The sequence below is a fragment of the Peromyscus leucopus genome, chromosome 6 (genome assembly GCF_004664715.2).
Source record: "Peromyscus leucopus breed LL Stock chromosome 6, UCI_PerLeu_2.1, whole genome shotgun sequence".
NCBI classification, from domain to species: Eukaryota; Metazoa; Chordata; class Mammalia; order Rodentia; family Cricetidae; genus Peromyscus; species Peromyscus leucopus.
Genome location: NC_051068.1, coordinates 9,712,083 through 9,726,549, shown reverse-complemented (window position 1 = coordinate 9,726,549; position 14,467 = coordinate 9,712,083). Strand labels below are relative to the sequence as shown.

The 14,467-nt window shown below is 39.7% G+C and overlaps 1 protein-coding gene across 8 annotated transcripts in view; it reads right to left on the bottom strand.

Annotated features, from left to right (window-relative positions):
• Phc3 (polyhomeotic homolog 3) overlaps positions 1-14,467 on the bottom strand; it is a 77,605-nt gene that overhangs the window by 19,642 nt on the left and 43,496 nt on the right. For all 8 annotated transcript variants that reach the window (XM_028872605.2, XM_028872606.2, XM_028872607.2 and 5 more), the window contains 2 exons: positions 9,957-10,207; positions 4,223-4,382 (listed from right to left, as the gene is read on the bottom strand). In XM_028872605.2, coding sequence (XP_028728438.1) covers positions 4,223-4,382; positions 9,957-10,207 — 411 coding nt within the window. The remainder of the gene's footprint in view (positions 1-4,222; positions 4,383-9,956; positions 10,208-14,467) is intronic.

The window sequence follows — 14,467 nt, the reverse complement described above, 5'->3', positions numbered from 1 at the left end:
TTGGGGTTTGCTTTGATCTGACTGTTACAAGTCCCTAGTTCTCCCCTTTTAGAATAAGAAAGTAGCCAGGTGGTGGTGGCACATGCCTTTAATCCCAGCAATTGGGAGGCAGAGGCAGGTGGATCTCTAAATTTGAAGCAAGCCTGGTCTATAGAGCAGGTTCTAGGGCAGTCAGGACTACACAGAGAAACCCTGTCTTGAAAAACCAAAGGAAAAAAAAAAAGAAAGTATATAACTCATTTTAGATTTTATAGGAGCCCATAGCTGAAACTTTTAAAGTGTTGAAAATTTTAAAGACTATGGGACTTTAAAAGTTGATTATGTTCAGCTGTAGAGATGGCTCAACAGTTAAGAGAACTGGCTTCTCTTCCATAAGTCCTGAGTTCAATTCCCAGCAACAACATGGTGGCTCACAACCATCGTTAATGGGAACTAATGCTCTCTTCTGGTGTACATGAAGACAGAGCACTCATATACACAAAAGTGGGACTATGTTTCATATTGTGATATTTACAGAGATCTTGGGATGAAAAAGAAAGGGAAGGTTAAAGTTTAAAAGTGTTTGTGTGGAGTTACCAAAGGGTCAACTGAACTGTTTTTTTGTCAACTTGACAGAAACGAGAGTCATTTGGGAAGAAGGAACTTAAATGAGGAATTGCCTCCATTAATTGGCCTGTGGGCATGTCTGTAGGGCAATTTTTTTAAATAAAAGATTGATGTGGGAGGGCCCAGCTCGCTGTGGGCGGTGCCACCCCTGGTTCTGGGTTTTGTACAAAGCAGCAAGCTGAGCAAGCTTATGGGAGCAAGTTAGTAAACAGTGCTGATTCACAGTCTCTGCTGCAGTGCCTGCCTCAGCCTCCTTCGGTGATGGGTTGAAATAACCTTTTCCCCGCCAAGCTGGTTTGGTCAGGGTTTTGTCACAGTAACAGAGAAGCAAACTTGGACAATTCTTTAAATAAAGATTAATAAGTACCATGAATTTACTAGTTTGCCTATCTTAAAAATCAGTGTTTTTATACTGAAATTATATATACAAAAACTACAAAATTCTAACTTATTCAAACTACAGCCACTAAGTAAATGACCTCACCATTTTACTCTATATTATATTGCATGAACACTGGTGTATACAATAATAAAAATGCTAAAATTATAAAATGGCCCTGGAAAGTTAAAACTATAAAGAACTTAAAACGTTACCTTAGCTTTTTTGTTTGTTTTGTTTTTGTTTTTGTTTTTTGAGACAGAGTTTCTTTGGTACCCTTACTATCCTAGAACTGGCTCTGTAGACCAAGCTGGTCTCAAACTCAGAGATCCACATGCCTCAGCCTCCCAAGTGCTGGGTTTAAAGGAGTGTGCTACCACCGCCTGGCAAAATGTTAGCATTGTGTAATAGTTGTCTATTATGAAATATATTAGCCATCTTTAGGTTTTCCTCTCCTTTTATAGCATCTTGTCCTGTCTCCCTTTATTCCTTTCTTTCCTCTTCCCACTAAGACTAAAAGTGTCAGTTACGTGCCAAACCTCTAACACATCCAACAGAGATGACCAAAAAAATGCCAAACCCCTTTCGGCTTATTACAACTGCCAAAAAAACTTGAGTAATTCCCCGCAAGCCCGAGGTCTTCATCCATAACCCCCCTCAAGTCTGAGGTCTTCATCCATAACCCCCCTCAAGTCTGAGGTCTTCATCCATAAACCCCCTCAAGTCTGAGGTCTTCATCCATAAACCCCCTCAAGCCCGAGGTCTTCATCCATAACCCCCCTCAAGTCTGAGGTCTTCATCCATAAACCCCCTCAAGCCCGAGGTCTTCATCCATAACCCCCCTCAAGCCCGAGGTCTTCATCCATAACCCCCCTCAAGTCCAAGGTCTTCATCCATAACCCCCCTCAAGTCTGAGGTCTTCATCCATAAACCCCTCAAGTCCGAGGTCTTCATCCATAAACCCCTCAAGTCTGGGTCTTCATCCATAAATCCCTCATGTCCTAGGTCTTCATCCAGGGTCCTTCTGGGCCTAACTCCAACCGTCTGTTCAGTGTCCTTTGATTCAATGGGCTCCTACAGTTACTTAGTGTGTACACATCCCTGTGCATCTGCTCCTATCCTAATCAGGACTGTTTCTCCTGACTGTTATCTTAAATCTATGCTTGCCTCCTTGTCTCTTTTAACACAAAATATAGTTCCAACTCATAAATAGAAGAAATTCTCCAAGCTGTAAATAACTTCAGCCAGCTCTGTGTTCTTACTCTCTGTATCTAACATTTGCTGCTCTGTAATGGGATTCTCTAGTTTTCAACTCAACAAAAAGTTCCTTAAGGGAAGGAGGCTGTGCTTTTCATTTCTTTCTGTACACACCCATCATGTGTCAGCACACTAGCAATGTGTATTGTCCATTATATTTTATAAACTACAAATATCATGAAATATGTTACAAAACTTCCCAGATTTCCATGTTCCTCCTGTGTGTTCAGCAAGATGACATGATAAACATGTTTTAGCATAGAACCTTCATTTATACACTTCTTACAGATATGAGCAAAAAAAGAAAAAAGAAAACCTAAACATTGGTCTTCACCACTTTTTATCTCAAATAAGAAATGCAATATATTTCTCACATATAATCAACTAACTAAAAACATGTATTTGAAAATTAAATGAAATTAAATTCTAATAATGAAAGCCACCATGATGACCTTGTTTGGAACCTGACTTTAATCAAATGACTGTGAAAGAGCATGCTTCAGATAACTAAGGAAATCTGAATATGAATCAGATATTACACCAAGGAATTATTAATTCTGTTATTTAATTATGTTAGAAAATATCTGCTTTTAAGAGATACACACTGTATCAGGGAGTTAAAATGACTACAAGCTTCAGAAAGAAAGAGGCAGGAAAGGATGGAGGAGAAGTAGTAAAGACAGGCAGCGAAGGGAAGTCTGGGAGAGAGGAAAGCAAGCGAGATGGGGAAGTGGCTGTGGTAGAGCAGCGGAGACTCAGCACTGAACCCTGCGATGAGGGAGGAGCACACAGTTCCTCGAACTGAACCTGTTTGGAATGTTCCATGATTAACAATCTTGTATCAGAAGGAATCAAAATGAACTCAAAATAAGCAATAGTCAGTCAAAGTCAAATGTTATACTATTACAGGTTTGGTTGTTCTAATAAGAAGTAAAAATGTTGAATACTTCACAAGAGCTTATAAAACACCACCAATGGCAGGTGCCACCCTTTAAGAGTCAGAAGGATGTAGATTTAGCTTACCAACATGCCATTTAGGTAAATTTAACACTGTGTAGAGACACACAATAAAATAACATTAGCTAAATAAATATTGGCAAATTAATTTTAGAGATCCTAAAGATAGTTACCAAGACAAAGATGCTAATGAGTTCACCACTGTAAGCCCTGATTAAATATGCCAAACTGAACAACATCCACTGTAGGTTGGTAACCACATAATAGAACAATCTCTCATGAAGACTCTCCTATACAATACAGCTAGGTTGTTTCGTTTTGTTGGTTACTTCCTTTAAGGAACACATTCAGAACTTCATTTTAAAAAAGCAGGAGCATTTGCTGACTTTAACTAGGAACTCAAGGCATAGAACACCAGTTCTGCATTTACCTGTGTTTGCGTTTCCTCAGGCATTTTGATCATTTTGACTTCTGATTTTCGGTATTAAAATACAGTCAGTTGAAAAGGAGTCTTTGACAGTAAGGAGATTAACAGTATCTTTCTCTTAGAACAAGTGTTATCTATTGACTGAAGAGAATACCCTGAATATAACTGCTTCTACCAGCTTCTAACATCCATCACAAAAGGACAAATGTAAAAACCACATACCTAGATGCTCTATATTTTGAAGTAAATCCAGTAAATAGTCATTTGTTACTTAGGTCTGCTTTTAAAAGGAAGAACTGGTTGTCCTGATTCACAAAAATTTAAATTAATTTTCTCTCATGTATGATAGAACTTGTCCCACCTAGAAATCAAACTAACATTGTACAAATCAGTACCAATGTTAGTGTTCTTCTAGTTATTTAGTTATAAGAGTGGTTAGCTTACCCATTATTCTGGTCAATAGGGTGTTTACATACTCACTGTATGTACAAAACTGAATTCTTTCCAAGTGAAAATCCATGCAGAATAAAAAGCCACACCCTATTTCAAGTGGTAAAAGGCAAAGTTAGAGAAAAGATTTGATGAGATCCACAGACCTTCAGCGATCATGTCTTCCATCTCTGTGTCAGATGAGTTATCTGCATGCTTTGTGTTATTCTGTAGTTCTGGCTGAACACACACAGAATTTACCACCTGATTATCCAAAAGAGGCCTCTTTTTCACAGGTTGTTCTATCAGCAAAGATGAACGACTTACCTTCAAATGGAAAAGAGAATGAAACGATCTCTAAAAATTAGCCAGAAATAAATGAGTCTAATTTTTAAAATGACCCTCTGGAAGAATGGTAGCTGTGGTATTTACTTACTCAATGATCAGATCCAGTCATTAAGGGTAAATCAAGTAAAAGGTTCTATACATATGCACTTACTGCTAGCTAGGAGCAGAATACATACTGCAGTGTCTGTCAAATACAATGCACTGCTGCTTCAGGAGAGCACCTAAAAAAGTCTTCAAATCTAGTGCTTCCTGACATTTATAATACTAAAACAGAAGCAATCAGATTATCCTGCACCATGGGAGAGCATTCAAAGAGAAGTGGTTATTGCTTGAATTGATTTATTTTACAGTTCTGGGGATGGAATCCAAGGTCTTGCACTGAGCTATAGTTTTCTTTTCTTTTTTTTTTGGGGGGGGGGGGCGGGGGATTTCGAGACAGGGTTTCTCTGTGTAGCTTTGCGCCTTTTCCTAGAACTCACTTGGTAGTCTAGGCTGGCCTAGAACTCACAGAGATCCTCCTGGCTCTGCCTCCCAAGTGCTGGGATTAAAGGCGTGCGCCACCACCGCCCGGCAGCTATAGTTTTCTTAAGCATGTCTTTAAGATGCCTCTCCCTATGCAGTTCCTCTTGCCTCAGCCTCTGTCTTGTCCATGTCCAGCTTCACTTTTCACAGCACTATTCAGTTCAACAACTCTTTTTCCCAGAGCCTCGAACACACAAGACTAGCTCTCTAATGCAAGGCTGTATGTATCTGCAGATATTTTATCATTCAGTGGTAAAGATCAGAGAAGAGTCATGGGTGTGTTCATCCTTGGACAAGGGATACTTTACCAGCTGAGCCTTCTCCACAGCTCACATGCCCAAAGAATGTGTGTGTGTGTGTGTGTGTGTGTGTGTGTGTGTGTGTGTGTGTGTGTGTGAGAGAGAGAGAGAGAGAGAGAGAGAGAGAGAGAGAGAGAGAGAGAGAGGTGAAGGGGAAAGGATGTACCATAGCACATATGTGGACAGCAGAGAACAACTTTATGGAGTTAAGTATGCTCTTTCTACTTCTATGTGGGTCCCAGGGGTCAAGCTCAGATTGCCAAGTTAGCATGGCTTTTACCTGCTGCACCATCTTGCTGGTGGCTTTTAAAAATACAGAAACACCAAATAGACTGGACCAGAAAACAAATTCCCTTTGGCACATAATAATAAAAAACTAAATACATAGAAGAGAGAAAGTATTAAAAGCTGCAAGGTAAAAGACCAAGTAACATAAAGATAAACCTATCAGAAAAAAAACAACTGGCTTCTAAATGGAGACTCTTAAAGCCAGAAGGGCCTGGGCAGATGTTCTATTGACTCTAAGAAGACTATGGATGCCAGCCCAGACTACTATACCCAGCAAAACTTTCAATCTCCATAGATGGAGAAAATAAGATATTCTGTGATAAAACCAAATTTAAGCCAAATCAAGGAGATACAAATTAGAAAGGAAGAAGTTAAGGTATCTTTATTTTTAGATAATATGATAGCAAACATGAGTGACCCTAAAAATTGCACCAAGGAACTCCTACAGTTGATAAACACTTTCAGTAAAGAAGCTAGATACAAAATTAAGTCATAAAAATCAGTAGCCCTCCTATAAACAACTGACAAATGGACTGAGAAAGAAATCCAGGAAACAACCCTCCACAATAGCCACAAACAATATAAAATATCTTGGTTTAACTCTAACCAAACAAGTGAAAGACTTGTATGACAAAAACTTCAAGTCTTTGAAAAAAAGAAACTGAAGAAGATATCAGAAGATGGAAAGATCTCCCATGCTCATGAATCATTAGGATTAAAATAGTAAAAATGGCTATTTTACCAAAAGTAATCTGCAGATTCAATGCTATCTCATTCAAAACTCCAACATAATTCTTCACAGATCTTGAAAGGAAAATTTCAGCTTCATATGGAAACACAAACAAACAAGATAGTTAAAACAATCCTGAAGATAAAAGAACTGCTGGAGATATCACCATTCCTGACCTCAAACTGTACTAGAAAACTACAGTAATGAAAACAACATATTATTGGCATAAATACAGAACATGTCCGGCAATGGAAACAAATTGAAGGCCCAGAGAAACCCACACACCTATGCCCATCTGATTTCTTATTAAGAAGCCAGAAATACACACTGAAAAAAAGACAGCATCTTCAACAAATGGTGCAAATCAAACTGGATGACTGAATGTAAAAGAATCCAAATAGATCCATACTTATCATCCTGCACAAAACTCAAGTCCAAATGGACCAGACCTCAACATAAAGTCACATACACTGAATCTCACAGAGAAAGTGGGAACAGCCCTAAATTCACTGGCACAGATGACGTTCTAAACAGAACACTGTTAGCACAGGAACTAAGATCAACAATTAATAAATGGGACCTCATGAAACTGAGAAGATTCTGCACAGCAAAGGAAACTGTCAATACAACAGAGCAGCAGCCTCCAGAATGGGAAAAGATTTTTACCAACTACTCATCCAATAGAGGACTACTATCCAAAATATATAAAGAATTCAAAAAACTAAACATCAAGAAAACAAATAACTCAATTAAAAAATGGGTAAAGATCTACAATGCTTAGCTCAGTCATCATCAGAGACCCACAGCCCGACATGCAGAGAAGAGAGAAACCTTGGAACACTCACCCCTAAATGGGATGTCTCCATCAAATTCCTCCCCTCAGAGTTCAGAGAACCCTGTGGAAGAGGCGGCAGAAAGATTGTAAGCCAGAGGGGATGGAGAACAGGACACTGAGGAAGAAGGTCCTCTAAGCCTTCTAAACAGGATCGATGCACACACAAACTGAGAGACTATACGGCATACACAGGGCCTGCACAGTCTGCTCCAAATGGGGTCCTAGAGCTGAAAGGAGAAGTGAACACATGGCTTCATCCCTAACCCAGAAGCAAACTCCAACTGATAACCACTTGCAAATAAAAATTTAGTTTTCTCCAAGGGAGTCTCAATGCAGAAACAAACTACTCTTTAGTCTGTGTGTAGGCTGTAGGCCAACAGAAAACAAACTCAACAGCATTATTGGAAGTTCCTTGTCTTATAGTGTCATATCAGGGCTTTTTTTTAATTATCTTTTTATTTATTTATGTATATTTTTCTGTTTTTCTGTATATTTCTCTTTTTACCCTACAATTCCTTTGCATATATATTAATTAACGGCTTCCAAATTAGGGTTTTTATGAGATTCTTGAGTGTGCAAACAAATGGATCTCTGTGTCAAATCTGTTTTATGTGCCTTTTCTTGGGCTTGTTTTGTTGTTGTTGTTGTTATTTGTTTGTTTGTTTGTTTTGTCCTCTTCTGGTGTATTAGTTTTTATCTTTTCCAATTATATTTTATTTTATTATTATCCTTTAGAAGCCTGTTTGTTTTCTAATTAGAGACAGAAAGGGGACGGATCCAGCTGGGACAGGAGTTGGGGAGGAACAGGAGTAGAGGGAGGGGAAACCATAATTAGGAGTATTATGTGAGAATAAAAGCTACTGTTTTGTTTTTTGAGACAGGGTTTCTCTGTGTGGCCCTGGCTATCCTGAACTTGCTCTGTAGACCAGGCTGGCCTCAAACTCACAGAGATCTGCCTGCCTCTGCCTCCCAAGTGCTGAGATTAAAAGAGTTCACCACCACCACCTGACAAAAGCTACTTTAAATAAAAAGAAAAAAATCTGATTAAGCATTTTTTCAAGTTCTTCCTTCAGAAGCTTTACTTTTTCCATATAAACGCAACACACACAAAGACAAACATTTTAAATGCTCGAGATGAAATCCACAGCCACATACATGCTAGGCAAGACAGTACCAAAGACCTATACACTGAGTCCATACTTTATATATTTTACAGAGAAGGATGCTAATGTTCAAAGAGTTTAGATTACTTCTTTACAAAGCAATATCAAAACCAGCACCAAGTCTTTCAACTCCTTCAGCAACCTAACCACTGTAATTAGAGAACCAACAGAAACTCAACACCACAAGGTTAACATCAACAACAAAACAATCACTGTGCTCAGTATCATGAACATCTAATTTTAGAAATATTTTCAGATAAAATTTAAACCAGGAATATGTACTGATTCTTTAAGCAAGCCCTCAGCTAATCTGGAAAGAATGCTGGTTATGGAATGGTAGGGAACTACAGCTTATTAGAAATTTCTACAAGGACTGGAGAGATGGCTCAACAGTTAAGTACACTGGCTGCTTTTTCCAGAGGACCCTGGTTTGATTCCCAGCACCCATATGATGGCTCACAGCCACCTATAAGTTCAATTTCAAGGGTCCAACCCCCTCTTCTGCCATCTGAGGACCATAGGCACACATGGTGCACAGCCACCCATGCACACAAAACTCTCATATCCACAAAAGAAAAAAATTATTAAGAGTAGAATCAAAATTTTAAATTAAAACATTTGTATTCATTTCAGTAACTGAATATGCCTCAAGCAAAATTTATAAAAGTAATTCTATTATGTAATGCTGCTAATGGCCTATACTTCTAGTGGATGAGGAAACAATCTTTCCATAAAATAATGTATCAAAATAATACTACTTCTAGGAATGTATGCTAAGAAAACTACTTGAAATCTGGACAACTTACATACAAAAGTCTAATATCTTTCTCCCCCCACCTGTGTGTGTGTGGTGGGGTGCTGAAGATCTGACCAAGTCCCTCAAACGTGTTAAAAATACAACCTACCACTAAGCTGTATCTGATTATTTAAACAGTGATAAAATGAAAACAGTGTTTGAGAGGATTTTGTATATTATGGTTGTCCATAAAGTAAAATATTATGTCACCTTTCAAAATGCACAAAAATGTTATTAATGATATAGAAACATGCTTGTTTATGAAATATAAAAAATAAAGAATTGTATATACAATAATAATCTTGATTATATGAATATACATGCACTGTGAAATTAGTATTTGTTCTATATAGTTCAAGTTTTAAAGCATATATTACTTTTTTTTTTCTTTTTTTCTTTTTTTTGTTTTTCGAGACAGGGTTTCTCTGTAGTTTTACGCCTTTCCCGGAACTCACTTGGTAGCCCAAGCTGGCCCCGAACTCACAGAGATCCACCTGCCTCTGCCTCCCAAGTGCTGGGATTAAAGGCGTGCGCCACCACCGCCCGGCCCATATATTACTTTTATAACATGAAGAAGTGAAGCTGTAATTGTCACTACAATGGTGATAATAAATAACAGCTATGGCCAGTAAATGCCAGGAATAGCAAAGAATAGTGCTAGCATATTTAATTCTCACACACCCAACAAGCATCTCCACCAGGCAAATAAGCAAATTAAGATTGGAAATGGCTAGTACAAAATGTCTCAGAACCTATACAGGAAAATACATAAAAGATTAGACAGTTAAAACTCGATATTACAAAATCAACCTTTAAAATAAGATTGCAAGTCTTTCCTCAGAGATCAATAGTAGACAACTTTTAAGATAGTGTTATATGGCTACAAATAGTTTCTGAAACACAAAATGCTTTCTACTTACAGGAAAGGGCTCCAATCCCTCCTGAATCACAAAACCTTCGATCACGTGGGTCAAGATCTGTGGCTTCACAATAGCCTGCGGAGGCTTGTTTTCCAGGTGGGGGGTGCCGCTGGCCATAGCCGCGCTAGTGCTCCTTGTGGCAGCAGCTGGCATTAAGAGTGGCGGTGGAGGAACAGAGCCGTGAGCGGGGTCTGATGGAGACTTAATCACTGAAGCACTGACTGAGGCCACAGCGGGCAACTCCACTTGCTCTGAAAGAAAAGGGAATGGACCTTTAGCTCTGCCCTGCAGAGATGGAAGCCCACTGAGATGTGCTGTTTTCAGGAACAGCCTGCTTACGGTCTCATTTAATCTGCACCATACCCACATAAGGAAGAAGCTAATATCCCCGCTCTATAGACATACACTAACATGCTCAAAATTATCATCTAAAGCATTAAAATCCCTAAATATCATTTTCAAGAGTAATTACAAAAATGGTCAGTTGAGTTTGTCTGCTTTTAAGCTCATCAGATAATAAATACCTTACATTCCTCTCTATTCCACATGATACAGATGGACAGATATTCATTTTGAAAATGTAAAAGGACCACAAACCCTACGAAGTAGGAATTGCAGTGATTTACGCAGATCATAGACTATAACTTCAAAGCAGGAAGATCCTCCAAATCCTCTCAAAGGCACTTTGCTTTCTTTCAACTAGTGAAGCTGTGTGTGCTGACTGGGGAAATGCTGGAGCACTTGGCAGACCCACAGGAGGGTCAGCTGACAATCTGATGCGTGGAAAAGCTACTGCCCACCAGCAGCACCAGCCCTTGACTATCAGTACTACAGCAGAGAGGAGAAGCAGCTTATAGTAACCCAGACATACTGGTGAGAACAGACTTGTGAAGAACACAGAAGGCATGTGTGCAAAGACACTGAGCACGCAGGTGCCCGCGTCGTGTTCACTGCTTTCGTGTTGGACTTCATCTCATCTACGAGTAGCCTACTGGTGGTCAATGTTACCATCTCCATCTTACAGACACAGACAGACAATGAAACTGGGGCATGTCCAGACAGTATGATGCCAGAGCACATGTGTAAAAAGGACTGACACCAGCCCAGCAGTGGTGGCTCATGCCTTTAATCCCAGCACTCAAGAGGCAGAGGCAGGAGGATCTCTGTGAGTTCAAAGCCAGAGCGAGTTCCAGAATAGCTAGGGCTACACAGAGAAACCTTGTCTCAAAAAAAAAAAAAGAAAAAGATCGACACCACCAGTTAATGATGCTAAAAATATAGCTACCTTTGGTAGGAGAGAAGATAGAATAGGCTCCCTAAAGAACAGAAAGCCCACTGATAAAGCAGTGTAGTAGGGACTGGGGTTATAGATCAGTGGAAATGCATGAGTAGCAAGCACAAAGATAAACCTCTGGGACCATAAAATACATATTAAAATTCAAAATAAAGAAATGGAAACACAAAAAACCCACCCTTAGTAAGACCAATGTAATTAATGTCCTGTATGTTCACCAACACTATTACAGCGATAATAAAGTAGCCTATCTTCACAAAGATAAAATATTGAAACACCTGTTTGCCATATAACTGACCAGGTAGGGTTGTACATGCCTTTAGTCCGAGCACTTAAGAAACAGAGGCAGGCAAGATCTCTAAGAGTTCCAGGCCTGTGAGGGCAAGAGTGAGATCGTGTATCAAAAACAAACAAACCCCTATGCACAAAATAAACCCAAAGCTACAGAATGTATTTCACTGGGAAAGGAGGGAGAGGAAGATAAAGAGGGGGAGGAGGGTGAGAGGAAAGGGCAAGAAAAGCAAAGCATCCACAGAATGGTAACTTGCTAATGTCTCTGAATAGATGCACAACTGTCCACATGTATTATCATGCAGGAACACTACAGTACCCCTACCCAAGTGTCAAATCACATATACGTCTATGGGACAAAAGACAAAAAGCAAAAACTATGAGGTATGGCTGAAAGTCATGTTTCTATATATATAAAAAAAAAAATCTATGAGGAACTAAAATAAAATCAAGTTCAAAATAGCCCTTATAGATTTAAAGATACTTTCTTACTCAGTAAATATAAAACTACATGCTATGGTTTAAATGGACATTCCAAAATTCCTGTGTTAGAAACTTAATCCTCAATGGAAGTGTTGAGAAGTAGAACTTGAGGGAAGGTGAGTAAAATTCATTTCCATCATGGAGGAACTCTGAAGGATACTTCCACAGTGTTATAGCTCAGCAGGAAGTTCCTTACCGGGTACAGACCTTCATCGTACAGTACCCACACTCCAGAAACACCAGCCAACTCTATTCTCTTTAGTCTAAAGTCCTAAGTCTATGGTCTATTTACTTTTTCTGAGATGGTACCTGTTAGGTAGCCTAAGCTGGTTTCAAACTCCACCTCTTGCTTCCTCAGTCTCCTGAGTGATGATGCCACAGGAACAATCCACCATAACCAGCCCAAGTCCACAAAATGGACTAGGACATGGCATTATGTATGGTTTTTCTAGGAAATACTGATCAGTGATAATCTGAATTAATCTTTAGATCATTTTTATAATAAAGTGCTCTCAAGTTGTGTTAAAAACTATCTGCAAGTTACTGTCTTTTTAAAAAATTAATATCTATTATTTGCCAATTTTTAAGAAGCTATTTAAAAAGTAAAAGCACGAACAACACTGGCAATTTACACCCAGAAACACTATTACTGTGCTGTCCTCGGCAGCTCTTGGGGTCTGGAACAGGCTACTGTGTGTACTATTCACAGGAACACACTGGACGGGAATTTGTCCTATCTTGTTTACATGGAAACTTCTAAAGATGTTTACAGATTTATGAAAGTTGAGTCATGGATAGGAACAAGTCTACTTTTTAGGATTTACTGATATTGATATATATATTTATTTATATGTGAGTGTGTGCCAAGTGTGTGCAGTGCCTGTGGAGGTCAGAGAAGGTATCAGACCCCTGAAACTGGAGTTACAAGCAATTGTGTCGCCATGTCCATTCTGGGACCCAAACTCCAAGCCTCGCAACAGTAGTAAGGGTTCTTAACCCCTGAACCATCTCTCTAGCCCCAAATAAGTCTGTTCTTGTAAGTTACTTAGTGCCATCATTGGACAAGTTATTCTAAATATCACATTCTTCCTTTCCCCCTTCCACATACCACAGAGGAATGAAGTAAATTACAGCAAGACTGAAGTGTCTGCACCGGAGCTGGCAACAACCAGACAGACAGGTTGGAAGGGTCTCAGTCCACAAGGAAAGATCATGAAGACAAACCTGTGTCCCAACACTTCCCATCTGGTGTTAGCAGCAAGAGCACACTCAATTTGTAATGAAAGCAGAACCACAATCAAGTTTATTATTCAAGTACGCTGACTGTCTACTTCTGAATCAAAACTTCAGGACATCTGCAGCAACAAATGCTTTCAGAGTAAATAAACTACACATACTGGCTGAAAATGTAGGTTAGTAGTAGAGCTTGCTAGTATGCCTGAAAACCCTGGTTTTCATCCTCAGCACCACTAAAAAGTAAAAAGTAAGTAAGGAAAAAAAAAAATGCAGAAACAGCCAGGCATCATGGTGTGCACCTTTAATCCTAACACTCTGGAGGCATGAAGCAGGTGGGAGCTCTGTGAGTTCAAGGCCAGCCTTGGCTACATATAGAGTCCTAGGCCAGCCAAGACTACATAAAGAAACCCTGTCTTGCCGGGCGGTGGTGGCGCACGCCTTTAATCCCAGCACTCGGGAGGCAGAGGCAGGTGGATCTCTGTGAGTTCCAGGCCAGCCTGGGCTACCAAGTGAGTTCCAGGAAAGGCGCAAAGCTACACAGAGAAACCCTGTCTCGAAAAACCAAAAAAAAAAAAAAAAAAAAAAAAAAAAGAAACAAGAAACCCTGTCTTTAAAAACAACAGAAAACAGAAATATCTGATACTGCTGATAGGTCTCCCTGTGTAGCGCAGGCTGGCTTCAGACAACCAGTTTGCCTGGAACTCATGATCCTCCCACCTCAGCCTCCTAAGTACTAAGATTAAGATTACAAGCATGTACCTCCACACATGGTATCATCTTTAGGACTTTTTAAAAATGTATCACTGTGTAGCCATAACAGGCCTAGAACTCGCAGAGATGCCGGCCTCTGCCTCATGATGGGATTGGAGGCCTGCACTCCCATGCCCAGCGTGAGTTCTGTTTTCAAGAGAGAAAAGAGAGGAAAGCTGATTTCCTCCTCTCTCCTTCCTGGACAGTCACTTAGGGAATAGCATCGGAGAGGATCTAAAAGGATGCAGCGTGGTCAGGGAGGAAAACAAGTACTGCCTTGATCAGACCCTCAGGCCCCCGATGCAGCTGGCTTCCATGCCTATGACAGTGCACGTCCTTAACTGAAAACAATCATGAGGGCCAGGAAATCATAAACAACAGAAGAGTTTCAGCTAAGCCTGAGCCAATATTGGAATCACTTGGATCAGAACTTAAGTACCATGTATGTTAAAGAAAC